The sequence below is a fragment of the Otolemur garnettii genome, unplaced genomic scaffold (assembly GCF_000181295.1).
Source record: "Otolemur garnettii isolate 467f Iridium unplaced genomic scaffold, OtoGar3 scaffold00139, whole genome shotgun sequence".
NCBI classification, from domain to species: Eukaryota; Metazoa; Chordata; class Mammalia; order Primates; family Galagidae; genus Otolemur; species Otolemur garnettii.
This window is the reverse complement of record NW_003852534.1, coordinates 2,325,108-2,347,885: the sequence shown is the minus strand read 5'-3', so window position 1 is coordinate 2,347,885 and position 22,778 is coordinate 2,325,108. Positions and strand designations below refer to the sequence as shown.

General features: G+C 49.2%; 1 protein-coding gene across 2 annotated transcripts in view; it reads left to right on the top strand.

The window, feature by feature from the left end:
- EIPR1 (EARP complex and GARP complex interacting protein 1) overlaps window positions 1–22,778 on the top strand; it is a 148,963-nt gene that overhangs the window by 117,736 nt on the left and 8,449 nt on the right. Inside the window, exons 1-3 of one of the 2 annotated variants that reach the window (XM_023518423.1) lie at window positions 5,611–5,668; window positions 9,476–9,575; window positions 20,375–20,511. In XM_023518423.1, coding sequence (XP_023374191.1) covers window positions 9,492–9,575; window positions 20,375–20,511 — 221 coding nt within the window. In that variant the 5' untranslated portion in view covers window positions 5,611–5,668; window positions 9,476–9,491. Of the gene's footprint in view, window positions 1–5,610; window positions 5,669–9,475; window positions 9,576–20,374; window positions 20,512–22,778 lie in introns of those variants that run through there. The other variant, XM_003798558.3, reaches the window with a different exon arrangement.

The window sequence follows — 22,778 nt, the reverse complement described above, 5'->3', positions numbered from 1 at the left end:
TGTGCACCGCTACCGAGGGAGAGTCACCTCTGACAGGCAAGGGTGGTTCAACATACCCAAATCAATAACTGATACATCAAATTAACAAAATGAAGGACCAAAATTATAGGAGCTTTCAAATAAATGCATAAAATGCATTTGACAGAACTCAGTATCTCTTCATGACAGGAACTTTCAACAAACGAGTTATAGAAATAATAACTTCCACATACTAAAGGTCATGAATGACATATATGTTGCTGGCAGCTAATCTCATACTCCATAGTGAAAAGCTTTCCCCTAAGATGAGGAACAAGACAAAGACGCCCACCCTTGCCACTTCTTTTCAACATAGTACTGATGATTCTAGCCAGAGAAATTAGGCAAGAAAAAAAAAAAATAAAAGACTTCTGAATTGAAAAGGAAGATATTATATTTTCCTTTGCAAGTGACATGATCTTATTTATAGAAAACCGTAAAGACCTCTCCATAAAACCGTCAGACCTATAAATGAATGCAGTAAAGTTGCAGGATACAACGTCAGCATTTAAAAACTAGTTGCATTTCCATTCACTAATAATGAACTGTCCAAAAATGAAATTAAGAAAACAGTCTCATTTACAGTAGCACCAAAAAGAATGAACTATTTAGAAATAAATTTTATCAAGGCAGTGAAAGATCTGTATGTTGAAAACTATAAAACATTGATAAAAAAATTGAAAACAACAAAAATAAATGGAAAGATATTCAGTTTTCATGGATTGGGAGAAATAATATTGTTCATATTGCTCATGCTACCCAAAGTGATCTACAGATTCAATGCAATTCCTACCAAAATTCCAATGGCATTTTTCACAGAAATAGAAAACACTATCCTAAAATACATATGGAACCCCAAAAGACACTTAATAGGTAAAGTAATTGTATGAAAGAAGAACAAAGCTGGAAGCACCATACTTCCTGATTTCCAGTTATATTACAAAGCCATAGTAATCAAAACAGTATGGTGCCACATTAAATACAGACAATAAACCAAAAGAACAAAATAGAAAGCTGATAAGCCCACACATATATGGCCAACTAACCTTTGACAAAGGTGTCAAGAATGCACAATGGGTAGAGGACAATCTCTTCAATAAATGGTGCAAGATTAGAATCCCTAATGTGAAAATCTAAAATTTGAAATGCTCCAAAATTCAAAGCTTTTTGAGCATTGACATGATACCACAAGTGGAAAAGTTCACACCTGACCTCATGTGACAGGTTCAAGTCAGAATGCAAGTGCCCAACACACAGTTTATTCAGCATCTCTAAAGGTAAAGAGACCCTCCCAGCCTCCGTCAGCTACAGTATGTCTTTTCTGTGCACATCAAGATTCCCCACACAAACATGCCGACAAAGGATGGTAAAACATCACATGTAGTAGGCCAGATGCACCAACAGCAGGTTCCCACGATGCCCACAGATTGTCTAAAACCTATGAGCATCACTCACTGTGCTCTGTGATATAAAATATTCTTGAAAATGTCCAAAACACCTGTAGATACCCCATGGGTGACAACGATAAGAAGAGGAGGACGCATTTATGTTTATCTGTAGTGCAGAAAGTGAAGCTGCTGGAGAAACTGGTGTGAGTGAAATGCCTGATGGGAGAGCACAGGGTTGGAATGGCCACCACACACAGTCCAAAGAAATGAAGGCTACACTGTTGAGGGTCTGTGCTGATTGTGATGAACGAAGCTAATGAAAAATAGAAAACACTGCATAAGCTAAAAATGAAGATCTCAATCGTGTATGGAAGGAGTGGATCCGTCAGCGGCAGGGTGAACACCTGCTGCCTAATGGCAGGCTGACTGTGACACAAGCAAGGATGACTGTGATTAACTGAAAACTGAAAGGAAGAGTGGACATCAATAGTCTGTTGCAAGAAATTTAAGAAAAGACAAGCAAATTTTTAAAGATTTGTATTGATAAAGCATCTGCTGATCATCAAGCAGTGGAAACTTTATTGATGAGTGTGCCAAGGTCGTCACTGATGAAAATCTGGTGCCAGAACAAGACTATGATGCTGATGCCGCACCTCTGTTTTGGTGTTATTGCTCCAGAAGCTGCTGCCTGCAGCTGATGAGACGGCCCCTGTGGGAAGGAAGGATGGCAAGGACAGGATTCCCGTGCTGGGAGGTGCTAATGTGGCAGGTGTGCGTAACTGTAAACTTGCTGTGAGAGGCACAGCTTCTGTCCTTAATGTTCTATACTATGCTAACAAAAAAGCATATATCACCAGGGACGTCTTTTCTGATTGGTTTCACAGGCACTTGTGGAAGTTTCTCAACTAGATAACGTCTGCAATTCCTAAACACTGTTCTGCTCAACCTCCAGCTGAAGTTCTCCTCACAAATAATGTTTCTGCTGTGTCCTTTCTTCCAAATGTGACTTCATTGGTCCAGCCATATGACCAGGGTATCCTTAGATCAATAAAAAGTAGATATTGTGAAGAGGCAGCAGATGAGGATTTCCTAGGCCAGCGCCTGTAATCTGTAGCGGTCTCTTCTTAAGCACAGTGGCTGCTGACCTTGGGGGTCCTGATCATCTTCTGCCAGCTGAATAACAGCCAGGGAGGGGGACTGGAGTTGCTTTTGATCTTTTTTCTCCTTAACTTGAGGGCCACTGGGAAGCAGAGGGATGGAGGGTCAGGGGATTTGGGGACTCGGAAACAGAAGTGACGGGAGGGATCGTGCGGAGATACAGAGTCAAGTCCAGGCAGTGTTACTTCCTTGAGAGTGGTCTCCTAACGTAACTTCTGGGTAAAACGTTCATGGAACTTCCACCGCGCTCGCCCATTGGAAAGCTTTGGGAACTCAAGATGGGTGTACAGTACTCCAAGTTTGGCCAAAATGAAGTTCAATCCCTTTGTGACTTCTGACCGAAGCAAGAACCACAAAAGACATTCCAGTGCACCTTCCACATTGGCAGGAAGATTATGTCTTTCCCTCTTTTCAAAGAGCTGAGACAGAGGTACAGTGTTCCAGCCATGCCCATCTGAAAGGATGGTGAAGTTCAGATTGTCCAGGGGCACTGTGAAGGTCAGCAGGTTGGCAGAGTAGTCCAGGTTTACAGGAAGAAATATGCGCTCTACACTGAGTGGGTGCGGCGGGAAAAGGCTAGTGGCACAACTGTCCCTGTGGGCGTTCACCGCGCAAGGCGGTTATTACTAGGCTTAAACTGGACAAAGCCCGCAAAACGATCCTTGAACGAAAAGCCGAATCTCGCCAAGTAGGAAAGGAAAAGGGCAAGTACAAGGAAGAAACAATTGAGAAGATGCAGGAATAAAATAATCTTATATGCAGCTTTCATTAAACACTGCTAAAATGAAAAAAAAAAAGTAGATCTCCAAACACTTCTGTGGCAGCTTCTAGCAGCTGCAGTGAGCTGCAGTGTGGGCGGCAGGTTTTCAGCTGAGTGTACCGGGAAGGTGCCCTCCATGCTGTTCACGCTCCCTGGTGGTGAGTGGTGCTGGCTAGTTGGACAGACAGGAGTTCAGCACCTGATCCTGAACGCTTCCAGTTGGCAGAGCTCATCTGTGAAGGTGGATGTCACAGCACTGTACGCAGGGCCTGTCACAGGGCAGGCGTCCATAAGTGCTAATTACCGTTACTGGTCTGTTGAGGCAGACTTCTGTAGAAAGTAGCATTTGCCCCAAAATTCCATGAGATAAGATGATATGAATTTCCCTGTAATGTGGGGAAACAGCAAATGAAGGCCAAGACAGGACTGAGCATGGGCTGCAGGTGGGCCGTGCCAAGAGGATCTCGGTGCCCATGGCATGTGTGGCAGGCGGGCTTGGGAGTTAGGTCAGACTGAAGGGAAAGCAATGAGTCGGACATTCAAAAATAAAATAGAAGTCTTGCTTGCATTCATTTAGAGTTTGAGAAAGAGAGAAATAAAATTACTCCAAAGTTTTTGTTGCCCAGAGTGTGCCGACCACTGACAGAAGAAATGGGTGCTGCAGGGGAACCCAAGCTGGACACTGGAGTGCCAGGTGGCAAGGGGCCTCCACCGAGATGCCCTGGGTGAATGTGCAAGGTGAGGTCCCCCCCACTGCCTGTCAGTTTGAGCTTAGTCTACACAAACACCACCGTGCAGTGTGCAGCCTCCTGAAAGGGCGTGGGCAGACGTTGTCACCCTCAGAACCTGAGAACCGGTCAACAGTAAAACCTCTTTATCACACTGTGTAGCAAACTCTCAGATGGGCTCTAAGATGGACCAGTCTTCACTGAGTTGTACTTGATAAACAGACTCTTTTTCCGAATTTGTTTTTTGTGCATCTACAAATGCACAGGACGTGTACTGATGGGGAGCATGGCCGTTCTTCACTGGCTCTTCCCCCCGCACTCTCATCAGCAGCTCTCCATGCTGGGCAGGGTCTGTGCTGGGGCTGCTGTACCAGAGTGGGCAGCGTGTGGTCAGTGCTTGTGAGGACTGATAGTCCCACCGGGAAGCCAGGCTCTGGTGACAGCTCTCGTGTGGCCATGTGTGGGACAGAGGATGTGGGACAATCCCAGCTATCTCACAGATGGGACTCCTACCTGGAGGTGGCATTTCACCCATTCCCTGAGGGGGGCCAGGTGAAGTGGCAGGAGACAGGTACTGCCTCCCAGAAGCCACGTCTCTGTGTTGTGCTCTGCAAACTGCTTGCTGTACTTTAGGCTCAGTTCTGGCCCTGCCTGGAGGAGGAACGCACCTCGCTGGTGTCAGGCTTCTGATGTCTATAGGATCTGATGTGCTTATGCTCGGATTCTTTGGGATGTTCTTTCCTGCCCCTTCCTCTCTTTGCTTTGACATTTATCTCTTAACAATAGCGTAGATTCACAGAGCACCCGTGTGTTTAGGGTGTTTAGGGAGCTGCCTGACTCTACAAGCATACAGCCACCCACAAATATCCTTCCAGAAGTGCACCAAGCTTTGTTAGCGTAGCTAGGTTCATAGACCTCTTGCAAGGTGATGCCTTATCTGGCCTCTGCAAAGGCCCTTCCCCGTACACCTGTCCCACTCAGGTCCCGGCTGTTGGTCAGTCTGATGAGTTGCTCTCCTGGGCCTCCCAGAAACTCAGTCAGCCCCGTCTCCACGGACTGCCTGCTGACAACCTTGCCTCTCCCATGTCCCTGTGTTGTGCACAGCCTTCCCCGAAATCTTACTATGTCCATTGTCACCTTCAGAACACAATCACGTTTCTTAAAACTTGCACCTGTAAGAACTCAAAGCCAAGTTATTTTCTAAAGCAAATCAGTGTTACCTCCTCTACTCTTTTAAGCCTTTTTAGTGTATCTTTTTCGAATTATAATACATCTTTTCTTTTCAGATATCAAAAGTTACTTGTACAGCCACTCGAAACTCATTTTACTGTCTCCTCTGATAATATAACTGAGAAATATAAGCTTTTTCTTGGAGAAATGTATCCCTTGGCCCATACAAAGGCAGATGGAAAATCTGTTGCCTGAGGAGCAAATGAGCGGCCTGGTGCCCTGCGATTTCCTAGAGGCAGGCCCCCGCCCGGCACCTTCCTTTACCCCAGGCCTGAGCAAAACTAGACCGAGATGACCCATTTTTTTTTTTTTTTAGCCGGGGCAAGAAGGTGTTGCTGCCTGTGGTGTGTCTGCAGGGAGATTTGCTGTTGGGTTTGGACATGGAGGTGAGTCACAGAATCCCAATAGCTTCAGAATTGATACTCAAATGCATAAGTGAGGATTTGGGAAACTCATGCACCTGGAATTGACCATCAACTCCCTGGGACATGAAATGGGTGCTGCTTCAAAATGTCCTAGAACAGTCTGAGGCTGTGCTGTCCATGTGCCCCTGGCTCTGTGAGTGTGCTGGGTGTGCGGGGTGTGCCCCTGGCTCCCTGTAAATGCTCTGGGGTGTTCCTGGGTGTTCCCCTGGCTTGCTGTAACTGCACTAGGATACACTGAGGACCACATGTGAACCCCAAATCTCCGTAAATGCTCTGGAACATAGTGGGAGTGTATTGTTCCTGACACAGTGTGACATCTTCTGCTTAGGACGGGTGGGGGAGTAAGACTTTCCCAGTGTAGGGAGTGGAAAGAGGGCATTTCTCAGCCAAGGGGTAAACACTCTGTGGGGTGTGTCATGCGTTGAGAGCAGAGCCTGTGAAGATTGATGGGTGGTGCCCTGGAAGCTGTGTTTCTAGCTGGCACCATGCTGTGTTTTCCTGTTTATAGCCCTTTTTGTAATGCCTGATTTCTCAATGTCTGGGCATGAAACTTTGTTAGCTTGTCAGGATAGACCTGCCTATCACCGTGGTGTCACATTCCGTCTCAGAGGGTAACCTAAGATCCTTGACTCTGCAGCAGGGTCTGATGTAGGCCTGTCTGCACAGTGTTTGTAGGTGGGGGTAGTTCAGCTTATTTGAAACATTGTACTTAAAACTTAGGTATCAGAAATCTTAAGGGTTATCCTTTTTAAATTTTTCTTTATTTGTAAATAAAAAAAAATGTCTGGGGTTACTTTTCCTAAAAACCCTGAGTTGTCTTAATCACTGAAGTTTAGTGAAGTTAAATGTCAGACTTAAACAAAAAAGCATTTAGGTAAAAACATTTCTAGAACATGTTTTGATCCTTCCCACTTCTTAGCTGGAGCTCACTGAGTTCACCCAGCGCTTCCTGGTGGAGAGTGAGACGGCGACTCCCCCGAGCTGTGTGCAGGCCTCAGCGGGCACACCACTGCTCCAAGTCCGCCAGCGCAGATCACCCCAGATCACTGTGCCCCTTAAGTTCCTGTGGCTTTGCTTCCTTCCTTCCCCCCACTGCTCTCAAGTAGTCGCCCTTTATAGCTCGCTGTATTGCTCGTGCTTCTGTGACAGTCACCCACCCTCACAGCCCCAGCTTGGTTTTCCCGTAGCCTTAGAAGTCCGACACCCCTATGCGTTGGGACTGTGGGCAAATCACAGGGCACAGGTGGCCTCTGAGGCAGGGCTCGAGGGTGCTGATCCCTGACCCGTGGTGGTGCGTGCCTGGGCGTGAGCACGTGGGTTTGATTATTTGAAAGCCTTAAACTTTTCTCTCATTCTAGGGTTGTTGGCTCTTCTCCAAACCCAAAAGCACTAACGGTTAACTAAGTTTATGAAAGTGGCCTCGTTTTTATGATGTGTTGCCACTCTTCCTGGAATTCCTCTGCCCACATTAATTGTCATGTGCCCCAAAGGCTCCTAGTCATCGTGGGGAATACGAGAGTTTTAATAAATTGGATGAGCACTTCAGAAACCTTTCCTCTGGCTGGGGAAACCTTAGTCAAATATTCATGGCACCGGGAAAGGCCGCCAAGATTAGTGTCTGTGTGGTTAAAGCCGGGCTGTGGGAGCGAGAAGGGGCTGCGTGATTGGGGGGTTGATCTCTGACATCAGATGGGTTCATCCTTTATCCTGCCATTTGGGTGTTAGTGGGGAATGTCCAGCTTTCTGGAGTTTCTGATGAAAGTTCCAGTGCTGTGGGGTGGCCTTTAGGCTGCGTCCTGCCAGCACTGTGTGAGTGGTCACCATCCCTGTGGTTACTGTGGGCTTAGGACTTTTTTTTTAAATTTTGTGAGGGGTCTGGGTTACTGGTGAGACCTGGTAAGGAGCCATCTAGATTCCTTGCCCTGGCGTGTAGAAAATGCCCCGCACGGCTCAGTGCCTCCTCTGCACCAGGACAGGAGCTGTGAGCCGCCCCCTCCCTCCTTGTCCCATGTCCCATTTTTCCCTGGGAGCCAGTGTGGACCTGCTGAGCCCTGTCCTTTACCTGCAAAACAGACTACCAGACACGTGTGACCATCTTGCTCTGAGGAAGCATCTTCAGAATCAGAACTGGCCATTGTCCTAACTGCTCAGGGGCAGCAGACTGGGGAGCAGGTTTCCCGGCATCCTTTTAGCTGTGGTGTTTTTACTGTTTCCATTAGAAAACAGTCAGTAAACTCTTTGTCTAATATAGGAGATGTGTACCTGTCATCACAGCTCTGTGAGCTTTCTGTGTGTTACTTAAACTGTAATGAGAAAGAAGTTGTGGGTTTGAATCACAGTAGGACCGCCCCAGCTGACAGCTGACCCCTCCCACACCAGCCACCTCCTTAGGTTGAGCTAATTTTCATACACTGGACCTAGAAGGCCTTGGTCCTTCTGCTGACCCCCTCTGTATATTGACGAGTTTGTTAAAAGTCTCCTGGGTGGTCAACCGACAGAGGTTCTACTGAATATCAGTGTTATGGTTAAAAGTAACAACAGCTCCACGGATGGGCTTGAAACGATGGTGTGAGGGAGAATGCCTGAGCAAGCCCTGATCAGCTGTGTCCTGTCTGGAGAGAGAGGAAGCTGCTCCCCACTGACCCCTCAGTCACTCAGGTGTTAGACCCGTGGAAGGAAGTTCTCTTTGTTATGAATAAACACTTCTAGAATTTCATCTGGGAAGACAAAGCCCATATTTGTGACCAAGTTGAAAAAAGTTTCCATCTTTCATTGACCTTACCACAGAGACACGTTTTGGGGCCTTTTGTTAATTATTCAAACATGCCTCACATCAGTATGGATGGTTTTGGCTGCAGGTGATGAAAACTATGGCTCAGGTTGGCCCAAACATAAGGAAATGCTTTTTGTTTTCAGTACAATATTCAATAAATCACATGAGCTGTTCAACATTTCATCATAGCAGAGGCTTTGTATTACATGATTTGGCCCAACTGTAGGCTGAGTGTTCTGAGCATGGCTTGCCTAAGCTGTGATGTTTTCAGTAGGTTAGGCGTCTTGAAAGAAAAACTTCAGACAACTTAATATAATGGAGTTTAACTGAGCAAAAAGAACAATTCTCAAATTGGGCAGTCCCCTGAACCAGACAGAATATAGAGTTCTAGGCAACTCTGGTGCTGCCTTTTGGTCCATAAGACTTTCTGGGCAGAAAAAGGAGAGTGACACCGGCAGGCAGCAGTGAGGTGCAGAGGTAGCTGAACTGTTAGAGCTCGGCGTTTGCCTTACGGGAACACGGTTTCAACAGTCGGCCACCGTGAGCAGTTGAAGTGACTGCTGTGAGTGGACACTCAGATACTTGTTACCAGGAACAGGTTGGTCTGTTTGTTCTATTCAGAGAAACCTTGAATTTAAAAGACATAAGGAGGCAGCTTTGGATTAAACTTAATTTAACAGGTGTCTTAGATGCATTTTCAGCCTATGGTATTTTCAGTTTCCAGTGGGGTTATTGGGACATCACTTGGGGGAACATCCGTACCATCACACTGGGGATAGGCCTTCCACAGATGAATTTGGGGGGACATAGCTCACTCCACAGCAGTGGAAACAGTGTCCACCCCAAGCATCATCAGGTAATAATGCCAGTGAGTCTTTGTAGTGACTGTGGAGCAGGAGCAGAGCTTGCTGGATTATAAGGAATGGTAAAAGCCGGTGGCTGGCGGTTTGGGGACTGCGATGTCCGTACTAATGTTTGACACTCCCCTCTCTTAGTGTCACTTGGGAGCCAATGGGAGATGGCAAGAAGGTCATTTCGCTGGCTGACAACCACATCCTGCTGTGGGACCTACAGGAGAGCTCAAGCCAGGCTGTGGTAAGTGGGGAGAGTCAGGGAGATTTTTGTTGTTTGTGTTTTTTAAACGGGTCCTTTAGGCTAAATTCAGAATACACAACTCGATTCACACTTGTTTAGAATATTGGTATTAATTATGAAATAATCGATGAACATACTGAATCATGAATCAGAATTGAGGGTCTTTCAGGTAAAAGCTGGGCAGACATTGCCCAGGGCCACGCAAGAGGCCGTGGGGAGCCCAGCAGTGGACAAAACACCTGCCTTTCCTCACACTCTGTCCAGGGCAGGAGGTGTCGTATCTAAAGCATAGTCTTCTGTTTCAAGTGTGTTGCCCTTCTAAGGAATGGATTTTAAAGTATATTTGGTTAAAAACACACCTTGAAGTAGGAGTAGTTATGTAGTATTAATTTCATGGTGTTGACTGGCTTTTTTGTGTATTTGTCTGAGTTATAAAATTAACTTTTAGCATTTACTTTCTTTGGAATGAGTTTTGCTTTCAAATATGTATCATTTCAAATACTTCTCTCTTTCATAGAATAAATATTAATATATTTTTTCATATTTGATTTCTTAAAATTTTCTCTTTTAAAATGTGTTTTTTTCATGCATTCATAATTTCCTTACATTTGTTTTTGTCACAAAAACAACTGTAGAAAAGAGAAAAAGCAAGAACTTTGAAGTGCTGGGGCACATGATGTCATTTGTCTCTGGAGGCTGGGCTGGGTGTCTGCACAGGGCCGAGGCAGTGCGGATGCGTCTGCTGTCAGATTTCTCCTGGGTGGCCTCCTGTATCTGCCCGTGATGTTTGCTAAGCTCTGTTCTCTCATGGTGTCTTACAATCTGAATAAATCCTTTCTTCACCTTTCTGGGTTGAAGAGATAGCATAAATGATGATTCATCATTATTTGTGCCACAAAAGTGAGACTTTAAAATTTAAAAATATTAAGTGTCTTGGTAAAGTTTTAAACGTCTGAATGGTCAAAGCTTTTAATGTGAAATTAAGTGCTGGTCAATTTTCCTAGACTGTCAATAATATTTAGGGAAAAAAATCATTATTTTTATTGAAAAATTCAAAAATAGGGTATATCTCCACATCCTACAGTAGAAGCAAATTTTATACCAACTTGTAAAATAAAAGAGGAAACTTTTCAGGAATGCAATGCATGCCCCCAACCCTCTGAATCCCACCCTGAGTCCATGGGGGAGGTGAGTTCCTCCTCTCTGCCTCCTGGGAAGCTTGGCAGGAAGTCTCGGTCATGGTCAGAGGGCAGCCCTCTCCAGTCCACTCCCCTACACATGCATGTTAGCAGGGTGTTCCTGCAGAACTGTAGACAATTTAAAATGCCAGGCTTCTGCAGCTTTGGGGACCCTTGGGGCAGAGGCCTTGATCCCTGGTGCCAGGAGAGCCAGTGGCCGTCTGCACAGTTACTGTCCTCTCCCTGTGGGGAGGGAGCCAGGAAGAAAAAGGCCTCCAGCCCCAACCCTGAGGGAGGGTAGAATCCTCCTGCTCCAACTTTGCAGTCCCAGGCCGTAGTCAAACTGTGGACACATCTTCAGACCCTAAGTCATCTCAAAAGGATTTCATGGTAGGGTGATTAATCTGTAACTTATTTTCTCAGAGATCAATTCGGTTTCCTGTCCCGTTTTTATCTGCCGTCAGCAGTTCTGTCAATATCATTTTGTGACCCTCCACCGCGGCATTTAACACCGAAGCCTTCCTATCGACTGCAGCCGTCTTCATACCAGCTTCTTTTTTTTTTTTTTTTTTTTATTGTTTGAGGATATTGCCTTCTGTGGTGAATCTAATCTTATGCTCACTGCATCATTACCTTTCGCAATTAAATTGGAGATTCTTTGCCATTTATAATCATTAGCAGGCTCAGGGGAGGTCTAGGGGGCTCCATGGGGTCCAGGGACCCGCGGAGGCAGAGGGCGGCCTTGTGTCTCCATCTGTGCTCATTCATCTTCACCTGCGAGCGGCTTCCACCAGCCGTCGAAATAAATAGCTGCTGTCAAGGAGGGTGGAGGCAGCACAAAGGAGGCAGGACTCTGCGCCTCTGCCTCTGACCACACAGGACGCTCCTGCCTGCGGAGGCCTGGGGGCCACCTGCTCGGCTGTGCACACGGCCACACGTCTTTGAGGGGGAGCCTGTGCTTCTGGACACAGTGTTCTTGTTAGAAATTTTCTAATTGAATTCTTAAAATGTCCCCAAGCCTGGGAGGACCTCCTAGGTCAGGAAAATTGTTCACGTCAACTATGTCGTGCCCGTTGTGCCTGTAAACAGAGATCAAGTGTGGGGGACAGAGAGACTGATGAGCAGAAGCTGAGTTTAATCTCAGGTCTAGTGGGGGGCTGGGGCTTTGTGGGGTGGCTGGCGAGTGTTTCCTGCTCCTAGCCACAGTGCCTTGGTGGCCCTGTTTGTTCTCTTTTCTTATTCTCCAAACCCACCTCCTTGAGTGAAGAGATTATGGAGCAGAGGAAAGAGATGTGTTTAGTTCATTCCATCTGCTCTGTCAGTCTCAAAGTTCAGATGGGTTGGATTCCAACACTGACTACAGTATGGCCACAGGGAGTAATTCGTCCTTGAACACTGTTTCCTTGTGCCCACTTCTGCATGGTGGCTGGGTTGATGTAGGAATGGGCGGCGATAGCTTGTCACACGGTCTGTTTTCTCTGTTCTCTGAGGCAGCATGAGCCAGGACAACACCCCTCTGCAGCCTCCCTGCAGCCTGGTGTGGGTGGGGAGCTGAGCTCTACACAGATAGATGTGCGTGGGACGGGCATGCTCAGCTTCTGGGGAATGCCCCTAAATGAGATGCTCCCCTAATTTTTCAAGTCCTTGCTTCTGAATGGGGGGGGTTGGTCCTCCCCTGAGTACATGGGATGCATGTTCAGTCTGTGAAAGTCAGGTCAGCTTAAGGCAGTCATCAGTGTAGGGAGGTGGTCAGTGTAGGGAGGTGGTCAGTGTAGGGAGGTTCTACTGCATATTGTATCTTCTAGTAGATCTTCAAAAAATTATTAACAAAAAATTAGCTCAGTGTTACTATCTTGCAACTGAGTATCAAGTATTTTGCAAACTAGTATCAAACTCTCAAAAGACTTCTTAATGATAATAAAAAGTAAACATTTAGGGCTAAGGATATTTCAGGAGGAGGCGCTGCTGGCTGGGGCTCTTTGACTCAGCTTGTCGTCAGCATGGTGTCCTGAGTGTCCACCATGGCGAGGACTGTCTGGATGGAATGCAGTGTGAGATGGAGCTCTGATCAAGAGATAGCCTCTGCCTTTTTGTAATGTGCCATCCAGTTATAGGGCATGGAGTAAATAGGTGATGCCTCCAATCTAAAATTTTAAGTTGTGCTGGAAAAGGCTGGCACAGGCTGGGCCAGAGGAATGTTCATGGAAGTCTCCAGGACCCGAGCCATGAGGAGGATGAGAGGGCACTGAGGGCAGGGAGGACCCTGCATCAAAGCCACCGTGCAGACTGCACAGTCTGCCCATTTCTGCCTCTCATTAATAGTCAGACCCAGGGCAGGGTCCTTGGCCTGCCCGCCTCAGTATCTACAGGTGTGAAGTAGGGACCTAAGTCAGTTTAACAGTGGACTTATGTGGGGACAGCATAATTCCACAGTGCTGGCAGGTGGCGAGGTATGTGTCTATTGGATAAATGGATGGGTGGGTAGGTAAATGCACAAATGGTGACATAGCTGCATGATGGGGGTGTGGGGTAAGTGCAGGGTGCACGCCCGGCTGTGTGGATGGGTGTGTGGATGGATACATGGGTACATGGCTGCATGAGTGGGTATGTCAGTCCATGCGTAGATGTCTGGATGAGCACATCTCCCACACACTCACTCATGCATGATGCACGTGTATTTGGATGTGTGGATGGGTATGTGGGTGCATGCATGCATACGTGGTACATGGATGGGTGTGTAGATACATTGGTGTATGGATATATAGGTGTGTATATGGCTACACACGTGCCAGGTGGATGGTGGAGCAGCTGTAATACATGAGCTTCAAAACTAGCTTCTGGGTGAGGGCCACCCAATAGGAAGGTCACCAAGAAGACCCTAGTACAGAGGCAAGAAGTCCAGAGGAAAGAGATTGAGGTGGCAGAAAGCAGTCTGTTTACTTTGTGATGAAATCACTGTCCCCACATCAGCAAGTGGTCCCATGATTCAGGCACGGGGGACACAGTGCACCCTGGTTACCGCTCTGCTGCCCTTCATCCCTCTTTATAACAGATCCTTTCCCAGTCCAAATAATTGACTATAATTAGATCCATCTCCCCAGCAGATCGGTAACGTCTCACTGGTGGGTATCACAGAAATATTCTTTATGTTCTTCTAGTCCATGTTGGTAAAATAATTTAAATCTGTACTCATGGCCTTTGCAGTCCTGACTATATAGATTGGAGATCACCCCTGCATTTATGGGCTTAAAACATACATTTTTATCCAGAAACAGAGCTTAGGTTTTGGTGTCATGAAGTAGGGTGAAAACCCTTTTAGCTGTAGTCTTCCTACAAGTACAGTCCTTTTAGAAAAACTAATAAGTTTAAAGTGACATCAAATTCTCTCACCTCGTGGTGGCCCCTAACAACCCATGTACATTTTCAAGATGAGAGAAGGCTCTGGTTTTTGAGGAGGGGTGAATCTGTTTAACTCAGAGTACACCTCCCCGGGGACTGGGCAATCAATGGTCTGTGTGCACTGCGGGTACCAGGCTGCCCATGTAACCCTGGCCCTACCTGCATTCTCTGTCCTGGCCCTGCTGCTGCCAGCACCTGCCATCTGGAGGCAGCATGGCCCCGCTGTCCCGCCCCCCACACCTGGCTAGCCCTGCCCAGATCCTCGTCCTCATCTTCCCCTTTGGTGTCCTGAAGGTGGTGACGGCCTCAGGGACTCCATAGCGAGTCCCGTTTCCATCACCTCCCTCGGCCCTGGGAGGTGCTGCTCTCTCATGATGGTCTGCACTCCAGAAGTCAGCAGCAGCCTTTGCCCTGTGTCCTTATCCCCAGGACACCTCAGGACACAGCTCAGCACTCTCAAGTGTTGTTTTTGAGCCATAGTAAAAATGAAGACCATCGTCTTTAAGGCACTAGCCACGTGCTCGGCACTGTCGGGATGCCTGGCGTGTGTTTCTTCGTTTAACCCTGTGACCCGGCAGGGCGGCACCTTTAATATCCCCATGCCACACAGAGTTCCAGGAGACAGAGCCCAGCGTCAAAGGGCCCAGCCTGCCTGAGGGGAGCCCTGTAGAAGCAGAGATTGTTTCAAGCTCAGGGGGTTCATGTTCAAAGCTGGGGCTGAAATTCCCAGCCGGAGACTGGAAAGGTGTGGCAGGTAGGACGCATGTGGCTGCAAGACGGAAGAACTGCCTTAACAGTGAGGGAGTCTCGTTCCCTGATGTCGCCAGACTCGTGAAAGTAAAGCCATTCCAGGGTGGGTTTGTGCCGTGTCTCAGCAGTGTCCTCAAGGCCTTAGCTGCTGTGTCTTTTCCTGCTCTCACATCCACCTGGCTCCACCGTGTGCCTGCAGGACGGCTGCAGCAGTTCCAGCCATCACGTCCTCACTCCCACAACACCAGTGAAGAGAAAGCAGGTCTCTCTGTGCATCCCTGTGTGTGAGAACACCTTTCCCGGAAGTGTCTGTGTCCATCAGGCGTGGTCACATGTCCTGCCTAAAGTAGTCACTGGTGAGGGAACAAGTCCCCCATGCTTGGCTCAGAGCATGTCAGTCCCCGAAGAGAAGAGACTCGAGGTGGGTGGTCTCAGCCTTTCGTAAGCCTGCCTTGCAGGTCAGGGCACACAGCCTGGGATGGGCTCCACAGGATGCTTCGTGTCTCCTGCACCCCAAACCCTGCAGCTGGCAGCTCCTTTAGCTGGCGTTCTTGTCCGGGGGAGGTGGGAGGCAGTGCCTGCTGTGATACACCCATGTGGGCTGAGGGTCTGCGGTGCTGCAGTGCTGTGTCTCTGGCTGTTCCTCTCCATACATCCAGCTGCCTTGCTGGCTGTATGGCTCCTGGTGACTAGAGCACAGCTTTTTGTGTCTGGAAATCTTACCCTGAGACTCCTGTTAGCTGTGCCCCACGTGAGCTGCTAAGAGGACGCACTCAGGTCGTTTTGTTCATTAGAGAGTGTGTTCATGTTCGTGTCCCAGCATTAGCAGTGCGTCTGGAAGGTTTGTGGGATGCCTTTAATCATTCCTTTCTTCGCGCCCTGGAGAAGCACTGAATATTTCTCTTTAATGCTGAAAACAGATTGCTGCAGCCTCACACCACGCCCTGTGGGCTTGCTCGACTTCTGTCTACATGTCAGGAAAGCAAAAATTGTGATTGATTAACCTTACAACTTACACCATGCCGCCTGCCCTGAGTAGACCCCCTCAAACTGGCGGTGGCATCTCTTTGAGTTTTTTTAACATTTACCTTCCAGACTTCTCCATACCTGCAAGCATAAAGCTGACCGTGCCCTGCGAACCCTTGTGTGGCTGAGTGTGGCCAGGGTGGGTGGGTAGAATCAGGATACAGGTTGCCCACTGTGGCCATGGGACCGTCACTCATCCTCTGGGTGCTCTTCTTCCCCCATGCCGCCAAGGGTCCAGGGCCTGTCTCCGAGCTGCCGAGAGTCATTCGAGGCCCCCTCAGTCTGGTCACTGCCTTGTGTGAGTTCTCTGGTGCTAACAAATGACCAAAGATTACCAGCTCTAAAAAGCTCGGGTCTGTCCCTCAGTTTTCCGTGGGGATCAGCAGGCATCTGGAGCCCGGCACACCCTGCTGATCCTTCCCTCAAATCTGCCCAGGCTTTTTCTGGGTGTCGCCTAGGGTTGCACTGAGACCTGAGTGGGAGTCTGCTGTGCACTCACCAATGTGCTTCTGGCAGGACGCAGCTCACTGGGCAGTGGGCGCTGGACCATGGCCCCAGTTCCTCTCTCATGGCTCCGTGTGTGGCAGCTTGCAGGGTCAAAGCCAGAGAAACGCACTCAGAGTCTCGAGTAGCCTCGTTGGCTAGTGACTCAGCTGGCCTGTGTGGTGATGTGCTGGGTGGAGGCCAGTTGCTCCAGGGGCAGGGACTCCACAGGCCACGTGGCCCCTGCACCCACATGCCTTTTTACCTGCAGTGTCCCCCGTTTTCAGCCCTCCTCACGCTGGCAGGTTGCTCCCATCCCTGCTCTGCAGCCTCACTCAGCCTGGCCTGGGTGGCCTCCCTGCACCCTCCTGATCCTGGCCACCAGCACACAGCCCCAAACCGGTCAGTTTTGTCACGGCCACTCTCCTCACAGAACGGCTGAGGACATTTCCCAGGGAGCTTCATGAGGATCAGCTCGCCCAGGTCACTCTGCTGCTCTGACCTTCGAGAGATGGGACCTTGTTTTTACCTTTCTGAAGACTGATGAGAAATCAGTATGTTTAATAGAAAAATAATTAGAACACAATGTTGATTGGTTAGGAAATATAAGTTCCCTGCCCTTATTTGCTGGTCTTATGGTTTTTATTATATTAGTTGTCTTCGTTGAATAATCATTGCCATTAACTACATCTTCAGAAAACTAAGTTGCTCTTAAGAATATTCTGTTTGACTATTTTTTTTTTTTTTTTTCCTAAAAGGAATGCTACAGAAACATTCCTTCATTCATCTTATCTATGTAGAGGTCAAGGCACTGAAAGTTAGAGCTGAATTTTTTTTTTTTTTTTTTGGCCAGGGCTGGCCTTGAACCCGCCACCTCTGGTATATGGGGCTGGCACCCCACTCCTTGTGCCACAGGTGCCACCCAAGTTAGAGCTGAATTTTAACTCACTCTGTCTCCAGTAACATACGGTGCTGAGTCCCTTTGGTGGTTCTCCCCGGTGCTGCTGCTGAGTCCCGTCCTTAGGTGATTGTGTCCCATCACTGCCGTCAGAAAGAATTACTTGACCTGCTCCCAAATCGACATTTACTGAACATGCCCCATAGCTGAGAAGTCAGGGGCTGCAGCACGAGGTTCCTGCTCCCGTATCTCCTGCCCCATGGCCTCATGCAGTGCCCTCCTCAGACCTCATGGTGCTGACCTGGCTAGGCATGTGGCCTGGACTCTCTGGGAGCCACCATCCTCCCTCAGTCTGCTTGGCTATGTTTACCATGCTAAGCGTCTCCAGGGAGCCCGGCGTCCTATGTGCCAGGGGAAAATAATTGCACCCTGGCAGGGGGGCTGGTCTCCCCATGCAGGGAGGGCGGCAAAGAGCAGGGACCTTACAAACTCCTGGAGAGGCACTAGGACGGGGAGTGATGTGTCACCCTACCCGCAGAGTCCCCTCTTTTCCTATTTTCTCTCTGGATTGTCCCTGGCAGTTGACCCAGCAGCCTATCATCGTTCTCTGGGAATTTGGGAGTATCTGATAGTGAGCTCCCAGGCCCCCTGCCCTGTGGGTAGGGACACCTGGCTGGAGGGCATTGAGCAGCTGTGCAGGCAGCAGCACCCTGGCTGAGGGGTCTGGTGGCAGAGACCCCAGGTTTCTCTGTGCATCCCCACATGAGTTACGGCTTTGTGTCTGCTGTCATTAGGTGGGGGGCAAGGGGGACCACCCTGCAGTCCTCTGCGTCCATTGCTGTCCTTCCCGACACTCAGGCCAGGCCCTGGCTCTCCTTGCCCCGTTCCCATGGTTCTGTCCCCACAGTCCTACCCGACAATGGCTGCCAGATGCTGGCTGCAGACATCCTGGCCTGGTGTTTAGGGGCCACCTGGCTCCACCCAGTTGTGGGCTCTGCCTTTGCCCACTGCCCCACTCCCCTGCCCCACTGTACCCCTCACTGCCTCTGCCTGCGTCCTGCCTGGGATTCCCCTCTGAGCCTCACGTCAGGCTGCTCTTCCCCGCTGTGTCCTCCAGATGGGTTCTCTTGGTCACTCTCTGGGCCCCACACCTACCACAGTGTCCCTGCATGGTGGGGCCACAGTTAACACTTCTACGAGGAACAGGAAAAGCCTTTCAGCTATTTGTGGGGAGAGGCCCGATTAGCCACCCCTGGTGCTTGTGGCCATGGAGTGGACATTTTAAGAGGGCTTTATAATACACCGGCCCCAGGCCTCTCTTGAGGAGATGCCCTTTGACCTCCCGGCGGCTGTGGGGAAGAATGAGGTGGGCAAGGTGGGCAAGGTGGGCAGGGGGCTGGGCATGGGGCTTGGGGGACCATCCATAGCTTCACATAAACATGGGAGGGAGTGGGCAGCAGCCGTCACCCTGGAGGTCCAGGGAGCCTCTGGCCTTTTGCACCCCGCCTGCAGGTGCTGCCCTGCCAAACATTTCCCCAGAGCCTTGGTGGTCCCAGAACTGTGAGGGGTGTGGCCCAACCCTGCCCATGGCCTCTGTGCAGGTGCAGACCCCCCCGCCTCTGTCCTCCCCTGCAGGTCTCGGCGTTCCCTCCTTGCTTGGCCTCTTGTTATTACAGGTCTCTACTGAGCAGTTGGCTTTTGGTTTCTAAAAACTTAGAGATGGACAAGCGGTGCTTCCTGGCCTGACACCCTTTCTTCCCGACTGAGCTTAGCGTCTTTGCACCTCTTCATGGGGACTGTCCCTCTCAGCATCTACCCTTGACTGTTTGGGGCTCTCCAGTTGCTCCCACAATCTGTTTCTGCCGGATAGAAAGACGCTGGCTGGGTCTTGTAACTCCAGCCCCAGGTGGCTTTTTACTGTGAAGGGGATGGGTGTTCCTGCGGCCTCTGGGCTCCGAGCCATAACGTCCTCACACCCCAGTGAGGGGTGCTCTCTTTGCTTCTCACTGAGGACCCCACATGCTTCTGTTCTGTGAGTGGCCAGCTTCCCAGTTCTGGGGTTCCCAGCAGACCCCATGGACACAGCTGCTCCCTCTCTTGGGGCGTCCAGGCCTAGATCAGGTCAAGCCTGGGCTGCCCTGCTCCCTCACCTGCTCAGCCTGGCCCTTAACGGAGCTCGTGAGATGGTGATGGCCCCAGGACTCTTGCAGGCGCTCCCTGCAGTCATTCCAACCCCTCCCTGGCCTGCCCTGCTGTGGCTGGCCACTTGCTCTCCAGGTCTCCTCTCAGAGGGAGAAAGCACAGGGGTTTGGGAGCTGAAGTGAGGAAAGTGGAAGTGACTCATGCACATGGGGTAGGTTTGGGGGCAGGTGCCCCTGAGAGCGCCGCCGGGCAGGCCTGGGCCCTCTCTGCCTTTAGAAGTCACTGTGTGATTGAAACTCAACCCCAAATTTGAAATGATCCCAGGTGGGCAGGGCCAGGAGCTCCTCCCGGGCTCCTAGCAGGTCTGCGCTGTTCTCTGCCCTACCTGACAGTTCCCAGCGGGTCCTGGCAAAGTCCTCATTGCCAGGTCCTGCGGAAGTTTAATTAACTTCCGAGTAAAGGATTCGTGGATCTCAAGATAAAGGAGAGGAAGAGGATGTGTGTGGAAACCAGTATCTGATGAGTAGAAACGGTGTCCCTGTGCTATTCTAGCCCCGATCTTGTGGACTCCACTTGTCTCGTCCCTGTCCCTGGGGAGAGCCAGATGTCTGAGTTATTTCCTGTTGTATTCTTCAAGTTCGAGCTGATTGTCTCTAATCACACACTTGCAAGCGGGTCCTTTTTAATAGAAGTCTATTAATATGCTTTCTATTTTTTACTGTGCTCAATTTTATATTTTTTTCCAAATAAGGTTCAAACATTCTTGCCTTTTAAGGGAAGAAAACAAAGACAGAGCTTCCTAATTATTCTCAATAATTTTTTTCAATAATATCCTTAAATATAAGATATCCTGTTGAATTTTCTGAAAAGAATTAATTACCCTTCCCTTCTCCTTTCTTTGGGAAATATCATGACCTTCCCAGCTGGCCAGTTCAGCGTCCCTGGAAGGGAAGGGACAACTGAAGTTCACTTCAGGACGGTGGAGCCCACATCACAACTGCACGCAGGTGGCCACGGCAAACGACACCACCCTCCGCGGATGGGACACTCGGAGCATGAGGTCAGTGAGCTGACACCTGCGCCTCGGGCTCCTTCCACCTTCCACCTTCCCTGAGCCAAGTTGTGACAGTGGTGGAGACTTTGGGGGCACGTGGTCTGTCTGACTTTATGTCATTCTATAGGAAATCATAAGTCTTGTCACCCCAAACTAAGGCAGCATGACCCTTGCCGTGGAGCTGGCAATCTCAGCTGACTGTCTGATGTTCCATACTGATGTCTCCATGTCAGTGGGGGTTTATGATAAACACCAGGATCAGGGCTTTTGTTACACCTCCCAGCAGGATGGGGACCATGGGGTGTTCTGTCCCCATACTTAGCCACTGTGGATTGACAGTCACCGCCCCCTGGTTAAGTCTCTCTTACGCATTTTCTGACCATTTCTTTGCCTTCAAGAGACTTACCCATTGGGCAAGTCTTTTGTCATTTAAGTAATTATATGCAACAACCAGCAGTCCTAATGGGACAAATAAGAGCGATTTTTCTGCTCCAGTTGTGATTTTGATAGGCAGGCAAAGGAGTGATGGCGGCACGGTGGTTGGCACGGTGGTTACCACGGCAACAGAAGCCCACACAAGCTTTTTTAAGATACAGTTTATCCCCTCAGCACATAATTTATCCCTGAGCTGAGCAGACGGATGTCATGTAATAACTCGTGTTGCTTCCAGGGCGGGGGCACAACTTTAAATTTAGTTTTGAGGCCCCTCCGATAATTCAGAGGCCGATAAATACTCCGTCACCACTTCCTCCGCCTGCACCTGTCAGTGTGTGGGGGTCTCTGGTCTCCACAGCAGACGCTGGAAGCCACAAATGTCGCCCGCCACGCACATCCTGCGGAGGTCACTTCTCCACGTCCGATGGTCCTCTTTCCCTTTGTTTCCGTTGTGCTGTGGAGGATGTGGAGAATCTCAGTATCTAAAGACTGATGTTACAGACACACACGGCTCTGGCTGACGGCACCTTGCAGCCGTGTCTTGCCCACGTGTGCCTCTGTGGCGATGAGCCGGGCCCCCAGGAAGTGTGGCTGCAGCACAGGAGCACCTTTGTGCCTCCTCATTGACTGTGATTTCTTCTTTTGCAAACAGCTTTGGTTTTATTTAGCAGGATGCTTTGGTGTTGTCTCCGATGGCATCATTTTCTGCATCAGAGGTGCTGCCCCCAGGGCAGGCAGGACGCCCTATTAATGTTTAGCATGCCTGTGGCTGATGTCCAGTCCCTGGGAACTTGCCAGATTTTAACTTTATAATTTTACCTGTTTCCCTTGAAAGACCTTAAGGTTTGGGGTATTTTAAGAAAAAAAAAATTAGGATCTTAAAAAGGCACAGTTTTTATAAAACTGGAAGATATAAACATGGTTTGGGGTTAGAAAACTCTATATAGGAGAGAAAAGAGAGCAGAGAACAATGATGATCATCACGTATGAAAGAGAATTCCAAGACACCCAAGTTCATGGTTGTTCACCAGCCACCCTGAAGCCATGAGGACTGGGAAAGTACCTCAGTGCAGGAGAGATACCAGTTCCACTTGGGGCGGGGGTAGGAGTGTGTCCTGTGCTGTCAAGGCTGAGGCTGTTGCTATTGGGACAGGGTTGCTGTCAGGGTGCAGGCATTTTGTTCCTAGGACAGGGTTGCTGTTGGGGTGCAGGCATTTTGTTCCTAGGACAGGGTTGCTGTCGGGGTGCACGCATTTTGTTCCTAGGACAGAGTTGCTGTCGGGGTGCACGCATTTTGTTCCTAGCCCTGTCCAGCCTCCCTGGATCGTCTGTTGTCTGTTTTAGGTTCATGACATTAGATTTTGCTGTCACAGGCAGAGTACTGTGATTTCAGACCCTGTGATGAGCAGCCAGGAGCAGAGGGATCTAGGCTTAAGCTAGGTGTGTGTGCAAGCCCCTGCCTCCGATCTCGTGTGTGTGTGCACGCACTCATCTACACATGGTCATGTGTGCAGACATGAGCATAGGTGTGTGTGATAGCATGTGAATTTGTGTGCATGACACTGTGTGTGTGCACAAGCCCATGCCTTCTGTCTTGTGGGTGTGTGCACTCATCTGCATGTGGGCACGTATGAAGACACGGGAATAGGTATGTGAGCTGTGTGCATGACTGTGTGTGTGAGCATGTGAGCTTGTGTGCATGACTGTGTGTGTGAGCATGTGAGCTTGTGTGCATGACTGTGTGTGTGCACAAGCCTGTGCCTCCTGTCTCATGTATGTGTGTGTGTGTGCACTCCTCTGCATGCGGGCATGTGTGAAGACATGAGCATAGGTGTGTA